Genomic DNA, 19,880 nt, shown 5'->3' with positions numbered 1-19,880 from the left:
TTTCCGAACAACAAAGTGTTTCCAATTAAAAAATAGAAAATTGGAATAAAATAACGTATCGTTACAAGTTATTAAATGAAATATAAAAGAACTAACATATTAAAAAAAAATCTCATATCATTGTATCTTCACTCTTTTTAATAACTATAGCTACTTTTTATTTATTTTTATCCATGTAAGTTTCTGCATTTGCACAATTATAAATTTACTAACTTAAGATTAAATCATGATTTAACTAACTAGTAATAAAAAACAATAAAAAAATTATGCAAGTAATTAAAAAAAACGAAGTTGTTAAAATCTAATTAAAAAATATCAAAGTCTAAAGTCATATTTTTGTTTAGCTTTAAAATTTTAGTGTGTTCAAGATTTAAGTAATTGTTTTTTACCAAAACGGTGAACAAAATAGGTTATTTTTCACTAAACTTAAAATATACTTAAAACAATAACATACTACAACTTCACTAACGCATTTTGAAATAAACTTTTTGTATTTTGACTTTAGTTTCTCAAACAAGCTAAGAAAAGATTTTGTTTAATTACGTCACAATAAAACTTGTAACATTTTTGTTTACTTTTCTAAATATCATGTTTTAGTATAGTCTGTTGTGTTATCAGTAAGAATGAATAAAACATAAGTATCAAGAATGTTTTACTTTACATACAGACAACTATTACTTAATTCAAAAAGTTGAGAAACAAAATTGTAAGAAACTTACAATGTAAATTAACGTAAAAGTTATTTATGACTAATAACTTATGGAGTTAACTTAAAACATAGTTTTTATTCAATAGTATAAGCATATTTTTAGTCTGTTGAACAAGGAAAGTAAATTAACAGTTTGCATTATGTTAAAGGGGTGTAATAAAAATAATTTCAATTTAAACTTGGCAATAGATTAAGAGTCTTTTAGTCATTATAAGTTTGATTTGTGTTTCTAACTTGACTACAAGTATATTACTACTTGAATTTATACTTTATAGTTAAACTTGTAAAATTTTCTTAGCACTGTTTATTTTTTAGACACTTCTAAAGCTACTTTGTTTAAGTTTAAAACCCTGTACCTGCTTTTTAATTTTTTTTTAATTTTGTCAACCTTTTTAAATCAATATACATACACATAAATTTCAAATATTATAAACTAGCATAACCTTAAATGTATTTTCGACCACGCAACAGATTTCAAAAATGCTGTTTTTGATAGTTTTTTCAATAAAAATTGTACTATCTTTTTTTCGTTTATTTTGTGAGTTTGATTCGTACAGTTATAGTTAATTGGTTATTAAGTTTATATTTCAAATAAAGTTTGAAAAATTTAACAGTTTGAATGCATAAGCTACTTTTCTAGATAATCAAAATAGATTTAACCAATTGTAAATTTTTACTAACTTGAAACATCAAATTAACTTACAGGCAAATAAAATTTAAGCTTTTATTGAAAAGAATGATAAAAATGCTTTCACCATTCAACTCAAACTGGTTCAAATCATCAATAGTTCTTGGAATTTTTTCATTGATAATCTTTGAATGCGTTTACTTTTCAGACTTCGTCCCTGGCACAAAATACAAGATATACAGTGTTCAAATTTACTTTATGTCTGCCTACGGACTTTCCTTCATATCAAAGTACTTTTGGAAATGCTTGGTCACTGAACTGTTTGCTTCGTCGAAAAGCGTTCCTGTGCTGCTTTGGAAAGCGTTTCTTTTCGTCTACTTCACTCTAGTCCTCTGCGCCCAGTTCACGCACTTGTGGGGATCAGTCGAACCGTCGGTTTTTCAGTGGACTTCTTGGGTGTTCTTTGGTTCCTTCATGGACTTGTGCGCGTTTTTACCAACCGCCAGGCTGACAGCTTGGTTGGTTACAAGAGCAACTTCCATCAAGAGGGTCGACTACAGAAAAGTGAGTGTGGCTTGTTTGATTGCCACTGTATTGTCGTCTACCACATCATACCACTCAGCGATGGAAGGTCCGGAAATTGTCAAGTAAGTGTTAAGTTGGAAGTTTCTTAGGTTAAAAGTTGGTTTTTAAATTTGATTTTAACCAGTTAGATGTAGTTGTTGAAGCAATTGCTTAAACTAAGCACGTAAGGTTGTTTAAAAATTAAATAATGTCTTTTTGGAAACTTTTAACATATACTTTCTTGAAAGTATTTTTAAGAACCTATAAACTATAAAGAAATATGAGTTAGTTGTTATATGACTGTAATCATTACTAAAATTTTATTCTAAAATATTTGTTTAACATATTTAGACTTATCAAATATTTTTAATAATTTAAAAAGACTAATTCGACCAACTTTTAGTTTGTTTTAATTTTAAAATTTAAAGACTTTACTTAACTGTTTGTAAGTTTTATAAAATAGCTTCTAATCAACAAAAGTCATTTATAGTTATCTTTTTTTCTCAAAACAGTATGAACCAGTGGCATAGCGTGGTATTTTAGTCAGGGGGTGCGCATATTTTTTTTTTAATCCCCTAAATAAAAACTTCTGTAATTAGCTATAAAAAGATCTTTTTATATGTAATATAATTGAAATAAATTCTTTAAGTAAAATAAGTTCGAAGTAATTGTTTTAAAAAATACTTATATATTACAAAATTTAACTATTAAAAAAAAGTATAATTTTCATTAGAATTACTTATACTGGCACAAATGTTAACTTACTAAAATAAATTGCTTTTACAACTTACAGTAAACTTTATATCTTTAAAATTGAATATATTCAATTAAACGAAAGTATTTATTTTATTTACAAAAAAATATTAATCTCTTTAATATACAATACAACAGTGATAACAACACCTCATTGCACATAATTTAAATAAAGTTACACAGAAGTTAAAAAAGACCAACATTATAACTGTTATTACAGTTTATTACAATTTTGTAAAATAGTAAAAGTATAATTTTTAAATTTAATTTATCTGATTGTATTTGTTTGAAATAAAAATCACAAACAAAGTTTGTTTCTCATAGGCCGAAACGCTTTTTCTTGTATGTTTACAAAAATAAAAACTAGCAGTAGTCTTAACATTTATTGTAGCATAAAAAAAGAACTTGTAAAATTGTTTAATTTTTCTTTAAGCGGACGTATTTTTGTAAACTTTTGTAGAAAAATCTACTATAAGGTTATACTACAGCGGTGCACTACATTAATTGCGTGCTTTTTAAGTCAAAATTCTTATGAAGTTAATGAAGTTTTAAATTTTTTCCTTATGGAGTTTTTCATCAACATCGGTGCGCACTTTCGTTTGCGCACCGAATCAGTATACTGGTTAATTTTTCTAACTTGTCGTTAATTGGTATTCAAAATTTCGTTTAACTTTTTAAATACTAGATAAACATAGTTGAAAAAAGGCAAATTAATCAGAAAAAATAAACAATAAAGGATAAAGATATTATATTCTTTCTTTTTATTTCTTTTTTCTTATAGGTGACACGCATGCGCCAGTGTCCCTCCCCACGCTACGCCCCTGGTATGAACTAAACATTTTTATTTCTACAACATTAACTTTTTAATAATTGTGTTTAATCACATCAAACAACTTCCTAAACAAAAGTTTGTTTTCAAAATTTTTTCATTATTTTGCTAATTTTTTTCCTTGAAAGTAATAGTTTCATTTTAATTTGAAACTTGCAGGGTAAATATACCAATCAAAAACTTGCATGCTTCATTTGACGGGTACAAAGTAGCTCTACTAACGGATGTTCACATTGGTCCCACAGTTGGCCTCACTTCCGTTGAACGAGTTGTTGAACTTACAAATGCAATTGATGCAGGTACAAAACAATGTTTTACTTAAAGTATATTAATACTACGAACAAAGTTTTACCAAATTTATTTTTAAAATTCTAACTTATTTTAACTTTCTAAAAAATTATGTACATTATATTAACAAGTTATGTAAGCTTAAAAAAAAAAAGAATTTTATAACTAACTTTGGTAGTTTTTATGAAAACAAACATTTTGCTTTGTGATAGACATAATTAGACAATAATTAAAACTATTTATTCAGTGTTTTTAAAGTAACTTTTAAACTAGTTACTTATAAAAGAATACTTGATATTAATTAAGTTTAGACAAATCAAACAATTAATTAACTTGTTGTAAGTATTTCTATAACCTCACGATAAACGTTTAAATTTATTTTTTTCAAAGTTGCTGTTTTTAAGTAACCAACTTAAAAATATGCATTTTAAAACCAAAACTAAACTTTTCAAACTATCTTTATCGAACTATTTTCAATCCTAAAAATAGATTTCATTTCTTTTATCTAGTTTTAGCTTAAAAAATTATTGATAAAAAGATAAATAAGTTTTAATAACTTCACATTATTGTTAATAAAAAGTTTTATTTGAGATTATCTTTTGTTTAACCGTTTTTGTTAGTTTGTTTTAAACTCCTGAATATTATAGTTATTTGATTTTACTTTATCAACTTGCTAATAACTATTTTCAAAACTGTATAATGCCTTTGAAATATTTACATTGATGATAGCTGATTAACATCAGTAATGTATTTTGATAAACAAGTTTAAAATATCCTAAATTACTATTTTTTATTACTAATTATATAAGTATTTAAATTAATTTGACAGACTGGTTAGATTCATAGTTTACTCTAAAATATGTATTATAACGTAGAAGACTAACTACTTGCAGAGTAAGTATAAGTTTGTACGTAAAAATATAATAAAAGTTTCAAAACTTTATCTGTGTATAATATAAACAAAAGTATTTTAAATTTTTACTAGAAGTAATTTTTAATTACTTCGTTCGTTATTTAATAAGACAATTTGGTCGATATTATTTTAACAGGTTTAATATAAGTAGAACTATATTATATAATAAAAAAATTAAACACAAATAATTAATATACATAAAAACAGATATTGTAGCATTTGTTGGTGACTTGATTGATACAAAAGTGGTTCATGGGTTGGAGAAATCGAGCCCTTTGAAAAAAATTAAAGCTAAGCAAGGAAAATACTATGTAACGGGTACATAAAGTTTTTTAAATAATAACTATGACCAGGATCTAATCCTTGGAATTATAATTAGTAGTACTAAAGTTTAACATTTTGTACATATTTGAAATGCTATTTTATCTTAAAGTAGAAAACTTGAATTTTAAAAACCTTTTAGGCAATCATGAGTACTATACTGGAGAAGTAAACCAATGGTTCAAAGTTCTTGAAAGCTATGGTTATTAACTAATTAATTTTTACATAAAATTATATCAGAAACTTAATTAGAAAAATGTGTTAGAAGTAATTAAAACTATAAAAAAAAACAAAGTAAAATTAATGTTTCGTTTGTTCTGTTCCCATTTTTTACAGAACTCTATGTTTACAGTTTCCAATCTGTTTTTTATTTTATACGTTTTTATTAAAAACAGGATTTGAAGTACTACATAACTCTAACAAAATAATCAAAGAAGAAAAATCTGAGAGTCGTATGTGCTTGATAGGAGTAGACGATATTCAGGCAAATCAAATCAGGTAAGTAAACAGTATACTCAAACTATTACTTTTGAAATGTAAGGAGGGTTCTAAAAACTACCCAATATCCTGGATATGACATTAACTGTATCCTTGGTGTATGACTCGACAACCGGAAGGTTTTTTCGTACTCCAAGTCCTTAGAAAAAAAAATTTGAGCGCTTTTTTTGTCGTTCAATAAACAATAGCAATAGTTGTAATTTTTGCTCTTTAAATTTTGTTACTGAAATGTGTAAACATGTTAACAGTTTTTGTTTTTAGTCTCTAAAGTATAGATTTTAGTAAGCTTAAAGTGATTAGTTCAAGCTTTAATCCATGATTAGGCTAAGGACAAGTATAAAAAGCAAGTATAAGGACAAGAGTTATTTTGTTTTTAGCCTGTTTGTTTATATGTAGTACAGAAATAACAAAAAAAAACTACTGTGTTAAATCTAAAACTAAGATATTAAGACGTTTAATTAAATATGATAATTCAAAAGTTAAGAGTTTACCCGTAAAAAATTGCATTGACCAAAAACAAGTTTAAACAAAAACTATTAAATGCCGTACTATTGAATATGTATCATAACTGTTTAAAAGCATTTTAAGTATTTCTTCAAGTAGTTTTAAAGACTAATAATGACTAACTATGAGTTAAATTAGCGAACTTTGCTAATTTATACTTTTAATAACTGTTTAAAAACTCTAGATTTATCTTAGTAGTGATATTGTTAAATAAGGTGTGCATTAACAATATTTTTTAATATTTAAATATTTAAATTTTTTTTGTTTAGCTTTATAAACTTTTGTTTATAATAAGAAGTAAATTTTTTAGTAGTTTTACTAGCTAAAAGTAAACTAAAACTAATTCCATTTTGATTACTTGAATTTAATCAGGTGTTAAATAAAAATACCAGTTACGGGAACCATGGAATGAATTTGACGAAAGCGTATAAGGGTTGCCATGACGACGATGTAAACATACTGCTCGCTCATCAGCCGAATGCTGCCAAGTCTGCGCTTGATGACAACAACTTCCACATCAATCTCGTACTTTCGGGTAATAATTTGTACTTTTTATGTGAAAATTTAGCTGCTATAGATTGTATTGAATTATTAAAGTATAATAAACAAAAGTATAACATGTTTTAATTAAGTGTGTTTAAAATACTAATAAAACTTTAAATGTACTAAACGTTTAGTAGTAACACTAAACGTAACACAGTAGAAACATAGGTTAAACAATAACAAAACTGACAATCTGTTTAGTAAACTCTTCTTAGAAGTGTTTAAGAATGTTTGAAGAAAATTTTATTTAGAATAAAACAAATTTTAAACATTATAAAAACTCTAAACGGTACTGATTCTTAGAAAATAAACATACTGACAAGTACTAAAGCAAAGTTAATCATAAAAAAGCAAGTAAACTACTTCTTCTTAACTACCAACAAACTACACCAAAGGCCACACCCACGGCGGGCAAATGTACTCGGTGGCGCTTCCCATGTACCTCACGAATGCTTTCTACAGAGGCTTGTACGAGTACAGGGGTAGCTATGTGTACGTTTCAGACGGTACGTTGTATTGGGGCATGCCAATGAGGAGCGGATCCAAGTGCGAGATAACTGAGATCACGCTTGTTGCTGCGTGATGTCAAACAATCATCAGATGTTTTGAGTTTAAATTATGCTCGTGCATTTTTGATTGAAATGTGAAGCAATTTTATTTTTTGTAAATTACATTTTATGGTAAAAATGTAGTTGAAGCTTTTACATTGTTTCAACTAAAATAAACTTTGTTGTTTTTAATTTTCTGATAAACTGGTAACTAGTTTTGTCGGTTTGTGTAAGTTAATTGAAAAGTCTAAACTTAATATTGTTTAGTGACAAGTTGTAAACTGATTTTTACTTCTATTGGTAGCTGTTTTACTTTTGTTGGTGCATAATACAGTTATGAATTTAAATTATGTTTGTGCATTTTTGATTGAAATGTGAAGCAATTTTATTTTTTGTGGATTACACTTAATGGTAGAAAACTAATTGAAGCATTTTGAAGCAAACTGTTTGTATTTTGAATTTAGTTTCTCAAACAACCTAAGAAAATATTTTGTTTAATTACGTCACAGTAAAAAATGTATCAATTTTATTTACTTTTCTAAATATCTTGTTTTAGTATAGTCTGTTGTCTTATCAGTAAGAATGAATAAAACATAAGTATCAAGAATGTTTCACTTTATATACAGACAACTATAACTTAATTCAAAAAGTTGAGAAACAAACTTATGGAGTTAAATTAAAACTTAGTTTTTATTCAATAGTATAGACATATTTTTAGTCTGTTGAACAAGGAAAGTAAATCAACAGTTTGCATTATATTAAAGGTATTTAATAAAAAAATTGTTCAATTTAAACTTGACAATAGATTATGAGTCTTTTAGTCATTAACAGTTTGATTTGTGTTTCTAACTTGACTACAAGTATATTATTACTTAAAATTATACTTTACAGTTAAGCTTGTTAATTTTTCTCAACACTGTTTGTTTCTTAGACACTTCTAAAGCTACTTTGTTTAAGTTTAAAACCCTGTACCTGCTTTTTAATTTTTTTTTAATTTTGTCAACCTTTTTAAATCAATATACATACACATAAATTTCAAATATTTTAAAATAACATAACCTTAAATGTATTTTCGACCACTCAACAGATTTCAAAAATTCTATCTTTGATATTTTTTAATAAAAATTGTACTATCTATTTTTGCGTTTACTTTGTGAGTTTGATTAGTATAGTTATAGTTATTTAATAATTCTGTTTATAATTTGAATAAAGTTTGAAAAATTTAACAGTTTGAATGCATAAGCTACTTTTAGATAATAAAAATAGATTTAATCAATTTTAAGTTATAAAAACTTGAAACATCAAATTAACTAACAGGCAAATAAAATTTAAGCTTTTATTGAAAAGAATGATAATAATGCTTTCACCATTCAACTCAAACTGGTTCAAATCTTCAATAGTCGTTGGAGTTTTTTCTTTGTTAATCTTTGAATCGGTTTACTTTTCAAACTTCGACCCCGGCACAAAATACAAGATATACAGCGTTCAATTTTACTTTTTGTTCGCCTACGGACTTTCCTTCATATCAAAGTACTTTTGGAAATGCTTGGTCACCGAACTGTTTGCTTCATCAAAAAGTGTTCCTGTCATGCTTTGGAAAGCGTTTCTTTTAGTCTACTTCACTCTAGTCCTCTGCGCCCAGTTCACACACTTGTGGGGATCAGTCGAGCCGTCGGTTTTTCAGTGGACTTCTTGGGTGTTCTTCGGGTCCTTCCTGGACTTGTGTATGTTTTTACCGACCGCCAGGCTGACAGTTTGGTTGGTTACAAGAGCAACTTCCGGCAAGAGGGTCGACTACAGGAAAGTGAGTGTGGCTTGCCTGATTGCCACCGTGGTGTCGTCAACTGTGTCGTACTACTCAGCGATGGAAGGTCCGGAAATTGTCAAGTAAGTGTTAAGTTGGAAGTTTCTCAGGTTAAAAGTTAGTTTTAATATTTGATTTTAACCAGTTAGATGTAGTTGTTGAAGCAATTGCTTAAACTAAGCACGTAAGGTTGTTTAAAAATTAAATAATGTCTTTTTGGAAACTTTCAACATATACTTTCTTGAAAGTATTTTTAAGAACCTATAAACTATAAAGAAATATGAGTTAGTTGTTATATGACTGTAATCATTACTAAAATTTTATTCTAAAATATTTGTTTAACATATTTAGACTTATTAAATACTTTTAATAACTTAAAAAGACTAATTCGACCAACTTTTAGTTTGTTTTAATTTTAAAATAAAATACTTTACTTAACTGTTTTTAAGTTTTATAAAATAGCTTCTAATCAACAAAAGTCATTTATCGTTATCTTTTTTTCTCAAAGCAGTATGAACCAGTGGCATAGCGTGGTATTTTAGTCAGGGGGTGCGCATATTTTTTTTTAAATCCCCTAAATAAAAACTTCTGTAATTAGCTATAAAAAGATCTTTTTATAAGTAACATAATTGAAATAAATTCTTTAAGTAAAATAAGTTCGAAGTAATTGTTTTAAAAAATACTTATATATTACAAAATTTAACAGTTAAAAAAAAAGTATAATTTTCATTAAAATTACTTATACTGGCACAAATGTTAACTTACTAAAAAAAATTGCTTTTACAACTTACAGTAAACTTTAATCTTTAAAAATGAATATATTCAATTAAACGAAAGTATTTATTTTATTTACAAAAAAATATTAATCTCTTTAATATACAATACAACAGTGATAACAACACCTCATTGCACATAATTTAAATAAAGTTACACAGAAGTTAAAAAAGACCAACTTTATAACTGTTACTACAGTTTATTACAACTTTGTAAAATAGTAAAAGTATACTTTTTAAATTTAATTTATCTGATTGTATTTGTTTAAAATAAAAATCACAAACAAAGTTTATTTCTCATAGACTGAAACGCTTTTTCTTGTATGTTTACAAAAATAAAAACTAGCAGTAGTCTTAACATTTATTGTAGCATAAAAAAAGAACTTGTAAAATTGTTATATTTTTTCTTTAAGCGTGACGTATTTTTGTAAACTTTTTGTAGAAAAATCTGCCATAAGGTTATACTACAGCGGTGCACTACATTAATTGCGTGCTTTTTGAGTCAAAATTCTTATGAAGTTAATAAAGTTATAAATTTTTTCCTTATGGAGTTTTTCATCAACATCGGTGCCCACTTTCGTTTGCGCACCGAATCAGTATACTGGTTAATTTTTCTAACTTGTCGTTAATTGGTATTCAAAATTTCGTTTAACTTTATGAATACTAGATAAACATAGTTGAAAAAAGGCAAATTAATCAGAAAAAATAAACAATAAACGATTAAGATATGACATTCTTTTTTTTACTTCTTTTTTTATGGGTGGCACGCATGCGCCAGTGTCCCTCCCCACGCTACGCCCCTGGTATGAACTAAACATTTTTATTTCTATAACCTTAACTTTTTAATAATTGTGTTTAATCACATCAAACAACTTCCTAAACAAAAGTTTGTTTTCAAAATTTTCTTCAATATTTTGCTAATTTTCTACCTTCAAAGTACTAGTTTCATTTTAATATGAAACTTGCAGGGTAAATATACCAATCAAAAACTTGCATGGTTCATTTGACGGGTACAAAGTAGCTCTACTAACGGATGTTCACATTGGTCCCACTGTTGGCCTCACTTCCGTTGAACGAGTTGTTGAACTTACAAATGCAATTGATGCAGGTACAAAGCAATGTTTCACTTTAAGTGTATTAATACCACGAACAAAGTTTTACTAAATTTATTTTTAAAATTCTAACTTATTTTAACTTTCTAAAGAATTATGTACATTATATTAACAAGTTATGTAAGCTTTAAAAAAAAGAATTTTATGACTAACTTTGGTAGTTTTTATGACAACAATCATTTTGCTTTGTGATAGACATAATTAGACAATAATTAAAACTATTTATTCAGTGTTTTTAAAGTAATTTTTAAACTAGTTACTTATAAAAGAATACTTAATATTAAATAAGTTTAGACAAATCAAACAATTAATTAACTTGTTGTAAGTATTTCTATAACCTCACGATAAACGTTTAAATTTTTTTTTTTCAAAGTTGCTGTTTTTAAGTAACCAACTTAAAAATATGCATTTTAAAACCAAAACTAAACTTTTCAAACTATCTTTATCGAACTATATTTCAACAATATATCCTAAAAACTGATTTCATTTCTTCTATCTAGAGCTTAAAAAATTAAAAAATTATTGATAAAAAGATAAATAAGTTTTAATAACTTCACATTATTGTTAATAAAAAGCTTTATTTGAAATTAACTTTAGTTTAAGCGTTTTTGTTAGTTTGTTTTAAACTCCTGAATATTATAGTTTTTTGATTTTACTTTATCAACTTGCTAATAACTATTTTCAAAACTGTATAATGCCTTTGAAATATTTACATTGATGATAGCTGATTAACATCAGTAATGTATTTTGATAAACAAGTTTAAAATATCCTAAATTACTATTTTTTATTACTAATTATATAAGTATTTAAATTAATTTGACAGACTGGTTAGATTCATAGTTTACTCTAAAATATGTATTATAACGTAGAAGACTAACTACTTGCAGAGTAAGTATAAGTTTGATACGTAAAAATATAATAAAAGTTTCAAAACTTTCTCTGTGTATAATATAAACAAAAGTATTTTAAATTTTTACTAGAAATAATTTTTAATTACTTCGTTCGTTATTTAATAAGACAATTTGGTCGTTATTATTTGAACAGGTTTAATATAAGTAGAACTATATTATATAATAAAAAAATTAAACACAAATAAATTTCTTATACATAAAAACAGATATTGTAGCATTTGTTGGTGACTTGATTGATACAAAAGTAGTTCATGGGTTGGAGAAATCGAGCCCTTTGAAAAAAATTAAAGCTAAGCAAGGAAAATACTATGTAACGGGTACATAAAGTTTTTTAAATAATAACTATGACCAGGATCTAATCCTTGGAATTATAATTAGTAGTACTAAAATTTAACATTTTGTACATATTTGAAATGCTATTTTATCTTAAAGTAGAAAACTTGAACTTTAAAAACCTTTTAGGTAATCATGAGTACTATACTGGAGAAGTAAACCAATGGTTCAAAGTTCTTGAAAGCTATGGTTATTAACTAATTAATTTTTACATAAAATTATATCAGAAACTTAATTAGAAAAATGTGTGAGAAGTAATTAAAACTATAAAAAAAAACAAAGTAAAATTAATGTTTCGTTTGTTCTGTTCCCATTTTTTACAGAACTCTATGTTTACAGTTTCCAATCTATTTTTTATTTTTATACGTTATTATTAAAAACAGGATTTGAAGTACTACATAACTCTAATAAAATAATAAAAGAAGAAAAATCTGAGAGTCGTATGTGCTTGATAGGAGTAGACGATATTCAGGCAAATCAAATCAGGTAAGTAAGCAGTATACTCAAACTATTACTTTTGAAATGTAAGGAGGGCTCTAAAAACTGCCCAATGTCCTAGATATGGCATTAAACTGTATCCTTGGTGTATGACTCGACAACCGGAAGGTTTTTTCGTACTCCAAAGTCCTTGGAAAAAATTTTTTGAGCGCTTTTTTGTCGTTCAATAAACAATAGCAATAGTTGTAATTTTTGCTTTTTAAATTTTGTTACTGAAATGTGTAAACATGTTAACAGTTTTTGTTTTTAGTCTCTCATAGTATAGATTTTAATAAGCTTAGAGTGATTAGTTCGAGCTTTAATCCATGATTAGGCTAAGGACAAGTATAAAAAGCAAGTATAAGGACAAGAGTTATTTTGTTTTTAGCCTGTTTGTTTATATGAAGTACAGAAATAACAAAAAAAAAACTACTGTGTTAAATCTAAAACTAAGATATTAAGACATTAAATTAAATATATGATAATTCAAAAGTTAAGAGTTTACCCGTAAAAAATTGCATTGACCATAAACAAGTTTAAACAAATTCTATTAAATGCCGTGCTATTGAAAATGTATCATAACTGTTTAAAAGCATTTTAAATATTTCTTCAAATAGTTTTAAAGACTAATAATAGTACAGTTAAATTAGCGAACTGTGCTAATTTATACTTTTAATAACTGTTTAAAAACTCTAGATGTATCTTAGTAGTGATATTGTTAAATAAGGTGTGCATTAACAATATTTTTTAATATTTAAGTATTTAAATTTTTTTTGTTTAGCTTTATAAATTTTTGTTTATAATAAGAAGTCAATTTTTTAGTATTTTTACTAGCTAAAAGTAAACTAAAACTAATTCCATTTTGATTACTTGAATTTAATCAGGTGTTAAATAAAAATACCAGTTACGGGAACCATGGAATGAATTTGACGAAAGCGTATAAGGGTTGCCATGACGACGATGTAAACATACTGCTCGCTCATCAGCCGAATGCTGCCAAGTCTGCGCTTGATGACAACAACTTCCACATCAATCTCGTACTTTCGGGTAATTTTTTGTACTTTTTTTTGTTAAAATTTAGCTGTTTTAGTAAAAATATTAGCTGCTATAGATTGTATTGAATTATTAAAGTATAATAAACAAAAGTATAACATGTTTTAATTAAAGGTGTTAAAAATACTAATAAAACTTTAAATGTACTAAACGTTTAGATAATTTTAAGAAATATAGGTTAAACAATAACAAAACTGACAATCTGTTTAGTAAACTCTTCTTAGAAGTGTTAAAGAGTGTTTAAAGAAAATTTTATTTAAAATAAAACAAATTTTAAACATTATAAAAACTCTAAACGGTACTGATTCTTAGAAAATAAAGATACTGACAAGTACTAAAGCAAAGTTAATTATAAAAAAGCAAGTAAATTACTTCTTGTTGACTAACACCCACCAATAAATTACACCAAAGGCCACACCCACGGCGGGCAAATGTACTCGGTGGCGATTCCCATGTACCTCACGAATGCTTTCTACAGAGGCTTGTACGAGTACAGGGGTAGCTATGTGTACGTTTCAGACGGTACACTGTACTGGGGCATGCCAATGAGGAGCGGATCCAAGTGCGAGATAACTGAGATCACGCTTGTTGCTGCGTGATGTCAAACAATCATCAGAAGTTTTGAGTTTTAATTATGCTTGTGCATTTTTGATTAAAAATTGAAGTACTTTTTTTTTTGGATTGCACTTTATGGTAAAAAGTAATTGAAGCTTTTAGATTGTTTCAACTAAAATAAACTTTGTTGTTTTTGTCTGTTTATGTTAGTTTTTTTCCTGTTATATTCTTGTTTAAAATTTTAAAATAAGTGTTTTTGTTAGCAATTTTTATCTCATTAAAAGGATTGTTCCTGTTTGTTAAACTAATTTAAAATTAAAATGAGTATAATAGAGTTGTTATTTTTGGTAAACATTAAATAATTTTACATAAATTTTATGACTATTCAAATTTAGGTTATTTTAAAACATTCATAAACTGTTAGAAAAGTTTGGTTAATGATTTGTTTACAACTTTTTATAATCATATTTTTGATTAAAAAAAACAGTAACACCGCAAGCTCTTTCAAACTAACTGTAAGTATTGAAAAAATAAAAAAGATCAAAAACAAAGTTATACGAAAATATCATCAAACTCTGTTTTTGAATCATTAAAAACATTATTTTGTTTGAGTATTCAAAACTTTACCAAACTAATTATAGAAATTGTTTTGATATAAAAACTTTTTTTATTCAACACGCATCGATGGTGACACATTAAATGCACGTTTGAAAAAAAACACAATTTGAAATTTTTATATGAAAACTTTAGTATATTAACGAAAAGCTTTAAACAAAACATTGCTGTAACTTATTTGCACTTCTTAAGATATAGAAAAGTTAATATTCAAGCAGTTGCAATTCTTTTATTTCTCAAAAAGTAGTTAGCTTGCTATTTGATTGAATGCTTAAAAACAAGTTGAATTTTTTTTACACAATAATAATTCTTATAAAAAAACTTAAATAGATTGAAGAAAAACTACGACCAAAAAAAAAACACTCAATGTTTAGAATACACAATCTATCGCAAAGTTAATATTCAAGTAGTTGCAGTTTCAAGTATATCCGTTGTGTGGACAAGTAGTTGACAAGTAACTTGTTGAGTTGCTTGACACGTAATTTCGAGTCAAAACTACAAACTAATAAGGTATTTCTCACACCTGCTGCGTAACATTAAACCGCATATTGAACTTTTTTTTTAATTTCACAAACATATTCACACATAGTATGTGAAACAAGTTTTTATCGTTTTAATTAAAGCGTTTTTTACTAGCAGAAGAAGCGTATACAAATATTTATTAAATGCATACGTTTAAAATTGCAGTGTATTTGAGAATGTAATATTACACAATGGAAGATAGTTTTTTGTAAAAATGAAAATTCTTCTAGTTGTATTACTAGTTGCTTGAGTTAAAAAAGATTTAATGTACTATACTAATAAATTTTAAACCAACTTCTGTTAGGCAGTACAAAAAGCTGAAAGTTTTCAAATAGCAAATTACCAAGCAGAAAATGTTTGTTTTGAAGTGTTTTTTTTGTGTGTTTTTAAATAATACACCGACAAAATCTTTTTAAACTTTAAAATAGTATAAAAATAAGGTTTTTTTTTAATATATATTTTTTTGAAATATTTTTAAAATCCTTTTAAATTGTTTTCTATTTCCTCTAAAAAATAATCAAAACATTTTGTAAACAATTTTTAAAAGTGTGTTAATGAAAATCAAACATACAAAATTTTACTTTATCTTTATTTAGAAAAATTTAACAGAATAAGTTGAAATTCTAAATAACTTAAAAACACATTTCGTAAATTTTTATAAGTTTATTAAAAAAGAGTTTTAGCTAAATAGACTATATAAACTTTGTCTACTTATGCCCTCTACCGGTTAAAAAACAAAATTCAAAAAACTATGTTGTTTTGATTTTGTATGCATTTATAATTATTAGCACTGATAACATTTTAAAATTGATAAATATTTTTAAAGTCAAAACTAAATTACTTTAATTTTGTTAAAATTATCATGTTTATCACATAAATAAAATGTTCTTAAATTTTTCAAACTTACAAACTGCACAAAACTTTGAGGATATAAAAAGCTTCAAACTCATGTATTAGTCAATTTCGAAGGAAATTAATATAGCTAAATACTGTTTAAATTTTCACAAGCCAAATTAATACAAAAATACAGATTTTAAACTTCTGTTATTTTTTTCTTTAAAAGACTTAAATTCACTATAAATATTTTTTTCTGTCTTTTAAGATTACAAACTAAATTAAGAAAAAACTACCTTCATTCTGCATACATAAAAAACAATTGTACATCTAATTGTATTTTAAATCTTAGAATATAAAACTGTATGTTTTTGTAAGTTTAAAACTGAAAAAAATAGTTAAAGTAGTATAATTCTAGTCGAGTTAGATATAAGTAATAAATTTATACCCAGACTATATAACTTGTATAACGTTTTAAAAATATACTAAAAACTAAACACGACAGTTTAGAAAACTAGGCACTACAGTTTCTGAGTAATGAGTAAATTTTCTAGTTTACCTTTAGCTAGATATTTTATTTGTTTGCTATAAGAGCCTTGTTTTTGTTGAAAACCAATATATCTCAATATATTTTAATGTCGTTATTTTTGGTAGATAATAATGAATTAAAAATAAAAGAATTACCTAGGTCCTAGAAATTACTTAAAAAAAACATTGTATATAATTGAGCGTAGATAAAACAAATAAGAATGATTTTAGTAAAAAATATATGATTAAAAATTTAAACAAAATCATAAAAAATTTGATTAAAACAAGGTACGTTAAAATCATTTTAATTTAAAGTATTGAAAAAAAAACAAAGGAATTTAGATAACTGAAGTTTGTAAAATGAAATTAAACTTACGTAACACCAAACAGTTCTTTACCATTATGTTACTTCCTAAAATCTACTTTTAAAGCATTAAGAATTTTTAGTAGTAGTTTGCTACTTTTTGTTTTAAAATTTTGACAGCCTAGATCAGTTATTGTCGTAAATATATTCATCTAGCTTCAAAATTAATCAGATAAATTAATAATAGTTTCTGTATGATTATTATCCATTTGTCTTAGACATCTGACCAATGTTATTCTTGTATTGTGACATACACACTGCTAGAAACCGAATTAAAAGTATAAATGTGCCGCTTAGTTAGATGTTAGTTACTAAATACCATAGATCTTTAAAAGTATTAATTTTTAAATTAAGACTTACTAAATTAATAATTTGCTTTTTATAAAAGTAATAAATAAACATTAACACAAATTTATAGATTCTTTTTAAAACTTAAGTATTAAATAAAAGTTTTTATTTAGTTTGCTTTCTATGATTTTTCACCATAATACATAATAGACTTTGGTTATTGTCTTTTAACAAATTATGACTTTTTTTTTTGTATCTGCAATTTTGAATTTAGTTTAACAAAAAAAAATCCTAGAATGTTTTTTGCAACGTATTTAATGCTTAAAATATTAGTCGTTACATTTAGTGTTTTTTTATTATTTCATACTATTTATAATATATTGAGGTATTTACAAAAGATAATAAACACTTGAATTTTTATTCTTACTTACTTAAAGTTATTTAGTCTTATAACATCACAAAAATTCTAGCTATTTATCTATGTATCAAAAAAGTGGTAAAATTAAAGCTGAGTGCTCAATATTTGAAAGTTCTTACTTACAGTAAAGAAAGTAAAGTTTTCTTAACCAAATATTATGTTAATTATTATATCATTAATAAGAAAAAGTTTTGTAAAAGAATTAGAAGTAAATTTAAAACGATTTTAATATTATAGACATAAAACTACTGTAGTATTTGTGGTAGAATGTTTAAATAAAAACTTAAAGGCTTAATTTATTATATATATTTTTATATAGCTGTAATGACATTATATTAGCTTAATAGAAGTATAAAGTATAAGAGGTTGAAAAAACTGTATTTAACAATTTGATATGCTTAATTTAGAAATACTACAGAGTTATCAATACTTTGATCCTTGCACTAAAAGTAATGCTAATTCAATCTACTTACAACAATTTGCGAAAATTTAGTTAATAACATAATTTACATTAAATTGGGCATGTTAGAATTCTAACACTTTAATCTTTTAGCTACTTCGTGAAAGGTTTATCTGAAAATATTTTCCTTTTTTTAATTCTAATAATTACATCTTATCAAACTATGTACTTTTTTTGTGATTAAAAAAAAACATAGTTTAGGTGTCAAATGTTCTAAGTAAACTCTTGTTGCATTAAATAAAACATCTCACAAAGTATTACTTTTCCGAAAACATTTGCTTTAAAAAGATAGTACGAATAAAAACATTACAAAGTAATGAGAACACATTGACAAAAAAAAAATAGTAAGGAAACTTGGTTTAAAAAAGGGTCCTTTTAAACTAAAACTATTTGCAATGAGTAATATTTAAAATATTTTTTTGCGTTACTAATTTGTATTTGATGACAAATGTACATTTTAAGATACTGTATTAACAACTGCAGATTACTTAAGCGTCCTTATTATAATCAACGATAATTGATGCAACTTTGTACCACACCTTTTCCGAATTTACTTATTTTGAAGTTGTAATTATTGGTCACTGACACTGGTCAATTATCAGTTAATTATTGTGAACTTAACAAAGTAGTTTAACTTTATATCGACCGTTGTTTTTAATGAGCTAAAACGATCAAGAACTAATATATGTCAGCAGTTTACTTAATAAAATCATGAACTTAAATTGTAACCTTTTTAGTTGTGTGTAAACTAAGTATAACGATTGGTAGAAGTCACGATACATATCAAAACGTATAAATTAAAATTATTAAAAAATTTTTAAATGCAGTAAAAAATTATGTTACAACTATTTAAACAGGTTGAACTAAAGCAAAACTGTAAAATTTAGCTTTTGTAATAAAAGTTTTTAGAGTACTACAAATGTTTTACTGTAAAATTTGAAATATTTATAATCTGTTTCAAACTTTATTTTTTAAATTTTTGTAAGCCTTACTAGATTGTTTCAGTGTCAACGTTTCATAATTAAGCTTAAGTTTAAAAGTAAAGTATTCATTTAAAAAATATACTGAAGTTAATTCTAGTAATTTTAGTAAATAATGTTTAAATTAAAAAAAGACAAACTAACCATTTATAATGTTAAACATACTTAGACTAGATTACTTATATAAACATTTAACAAACTATTTAAGTTTTATTTTAGTAATACGAACGTGTATTTAATGTTTTAGTAAAATATTATATATACTATATATAGTAATTTGTAAGCTTATAGTTGTTTACGATTTAATAAATTCTTAAAATAATTGAGTAATGTAGCAATATGACAGACTAATTTAGATAGTTATATCTATTTTTGCAGCTTTGAAAGTTTGAAATTTTGCTTTGAACATAGCCTTTTTTTTTGCTTCAAAGCTGTAGAGTTTTTAAGTTTTGACAGTACAAGTGTTCTAAAATTTTTTTAGTATGAAACATTTCTGGATAACTTATAAAATAAATCTATATATTAGTTTAAATTAAACTGATACTAGTAAACTATAAAAATCTAGCACATAAAGTTCATTAATTTAAATAATATGTTATGATAAAATACTGCGATTCTTAAATCAAGTAAGTTATGATAGAATCAATTAAAAAACACACCTCAACATTTGTTTTCAACCTAAAGAAACTCTCAAAGTTTTTTTTTTTAATTTCCAGTTCTGCGCAACAATTATGTTGTTAAAATCGAAATACCA

At 25.4% G+C, this 19,880-nt stretch overlaps 2 protein-coding genes across 2 annotated transcripts; both read left to right on the top strand.

Annotated features, from left to right (window-relative positions):
- Nucleotides 1-1,454: 1,454 nt before the first annotated feature.
- LOC145841535 (transmembrane protein with metallophosphoesterase domain-like) lies at nucleotides 1,455-7,133 on the top strand. The gene is made up of 7 exons (XM_082948894.1): nucleotides 1,455-1,984; nucleotides 3,643-3,782; nucleotides 4,892-5,002; nucleotides 5,148-5,207; nucleotides 5,401-5,503; nucleotides 6,400-6,542; nucleotides 6,946-7,133. Exons 1-7 carry the CDS (start codon nucleotides 1,455-1,457, stop codon nucleotides 7,131-7,133), a joined length of 1,275 nt encoding a protein of 424 aa, XP_082805020.1.
- Nucleotides 7,134-8,455: 1,322 nt separating this feature from the next.
- On the top strand, nucleotides 8,456-14,161 carry LOC145841534 (transmembrane protein with metallophosphoesterase domain-like). The gene is made up of 7 exons (XM_082948893.1): nucleotides 8,456-8,985; nucleotides 10,644-10,783; nucleotides 11,906-12,016; nucleotides 12,162-12,221; nucleotides 12,416-12,518; nucleotides 13,414-13,556; nucleotides 13,974-14,161. Exons 1-7 carry the CDS (start codon nucleotides 8,456-8,458, stop codon nucleotides 14,159-14,161), a joined length of 1,275 nt encoding a protein of 424 aa, XP_082805019.1.
- Nucleotides 14,162-19,880: the final 5,719 nt, after the last annotated feature.

Source organism: Thalia democratica, chromosome 7 (genome assembly GCF_965202585.1).
Source record: "Thalia democratica chromosome 7, ktThaDemo2.hap1.1, whole genome shotgun sequence".
NCBI lineage: Eukaryota > Metazoa > Chordata > Thaliacea > Salpida > Salpidae > Thalia > Thalia democratica.
The sequence above is the reverse complement of the archived record's forward strand: the minus strand, read 5'-3'. Positions and strand labels throughout refer to the sequence as shown.

Coding starts and splice junctions, on each gene's coding strand:
- LOC145841535 (XM_082948894.1), top strand. CDS start 1,455: ATGCTTTCACCATTCAACTCAAACTGGTTCAAATCATCAATAGTTCTT. Junction 5,003..5,147: donor AGGAAAATACTATGTAACGG/GTACATAAAGTT, acceptor AAAACCTTTTAG/GCAATCATGAGTACTATACT. Junction 5,208..5,400: donor CAAAGTTCTTGAAAGCTATG/GTTATTAACTAA, acceptor TATTAAAAACAG/GATTTGAAGTACTACATAAC.
- LOC145841534 (XM_082948893.1), top strand. CDS start 8,456: ATGCTTTCACCATTCAACTCAAACTGGTTCAAATCTTCAATAGTCGTT. Junction 12,222..12,415: donor CAAAGTTCTTGAAAGCTATG/GTTATTAACTAA, acceptor TATTAAAAACAG/GATTTGAAGTACTACATAAC. Junction 12,519..13,413: donor ATTCAGGCAAATCAAATCAG/GTAAGTAAGCAG, acceptor TAAAAATACCAG/TTACGGGAACCATGGAATGA.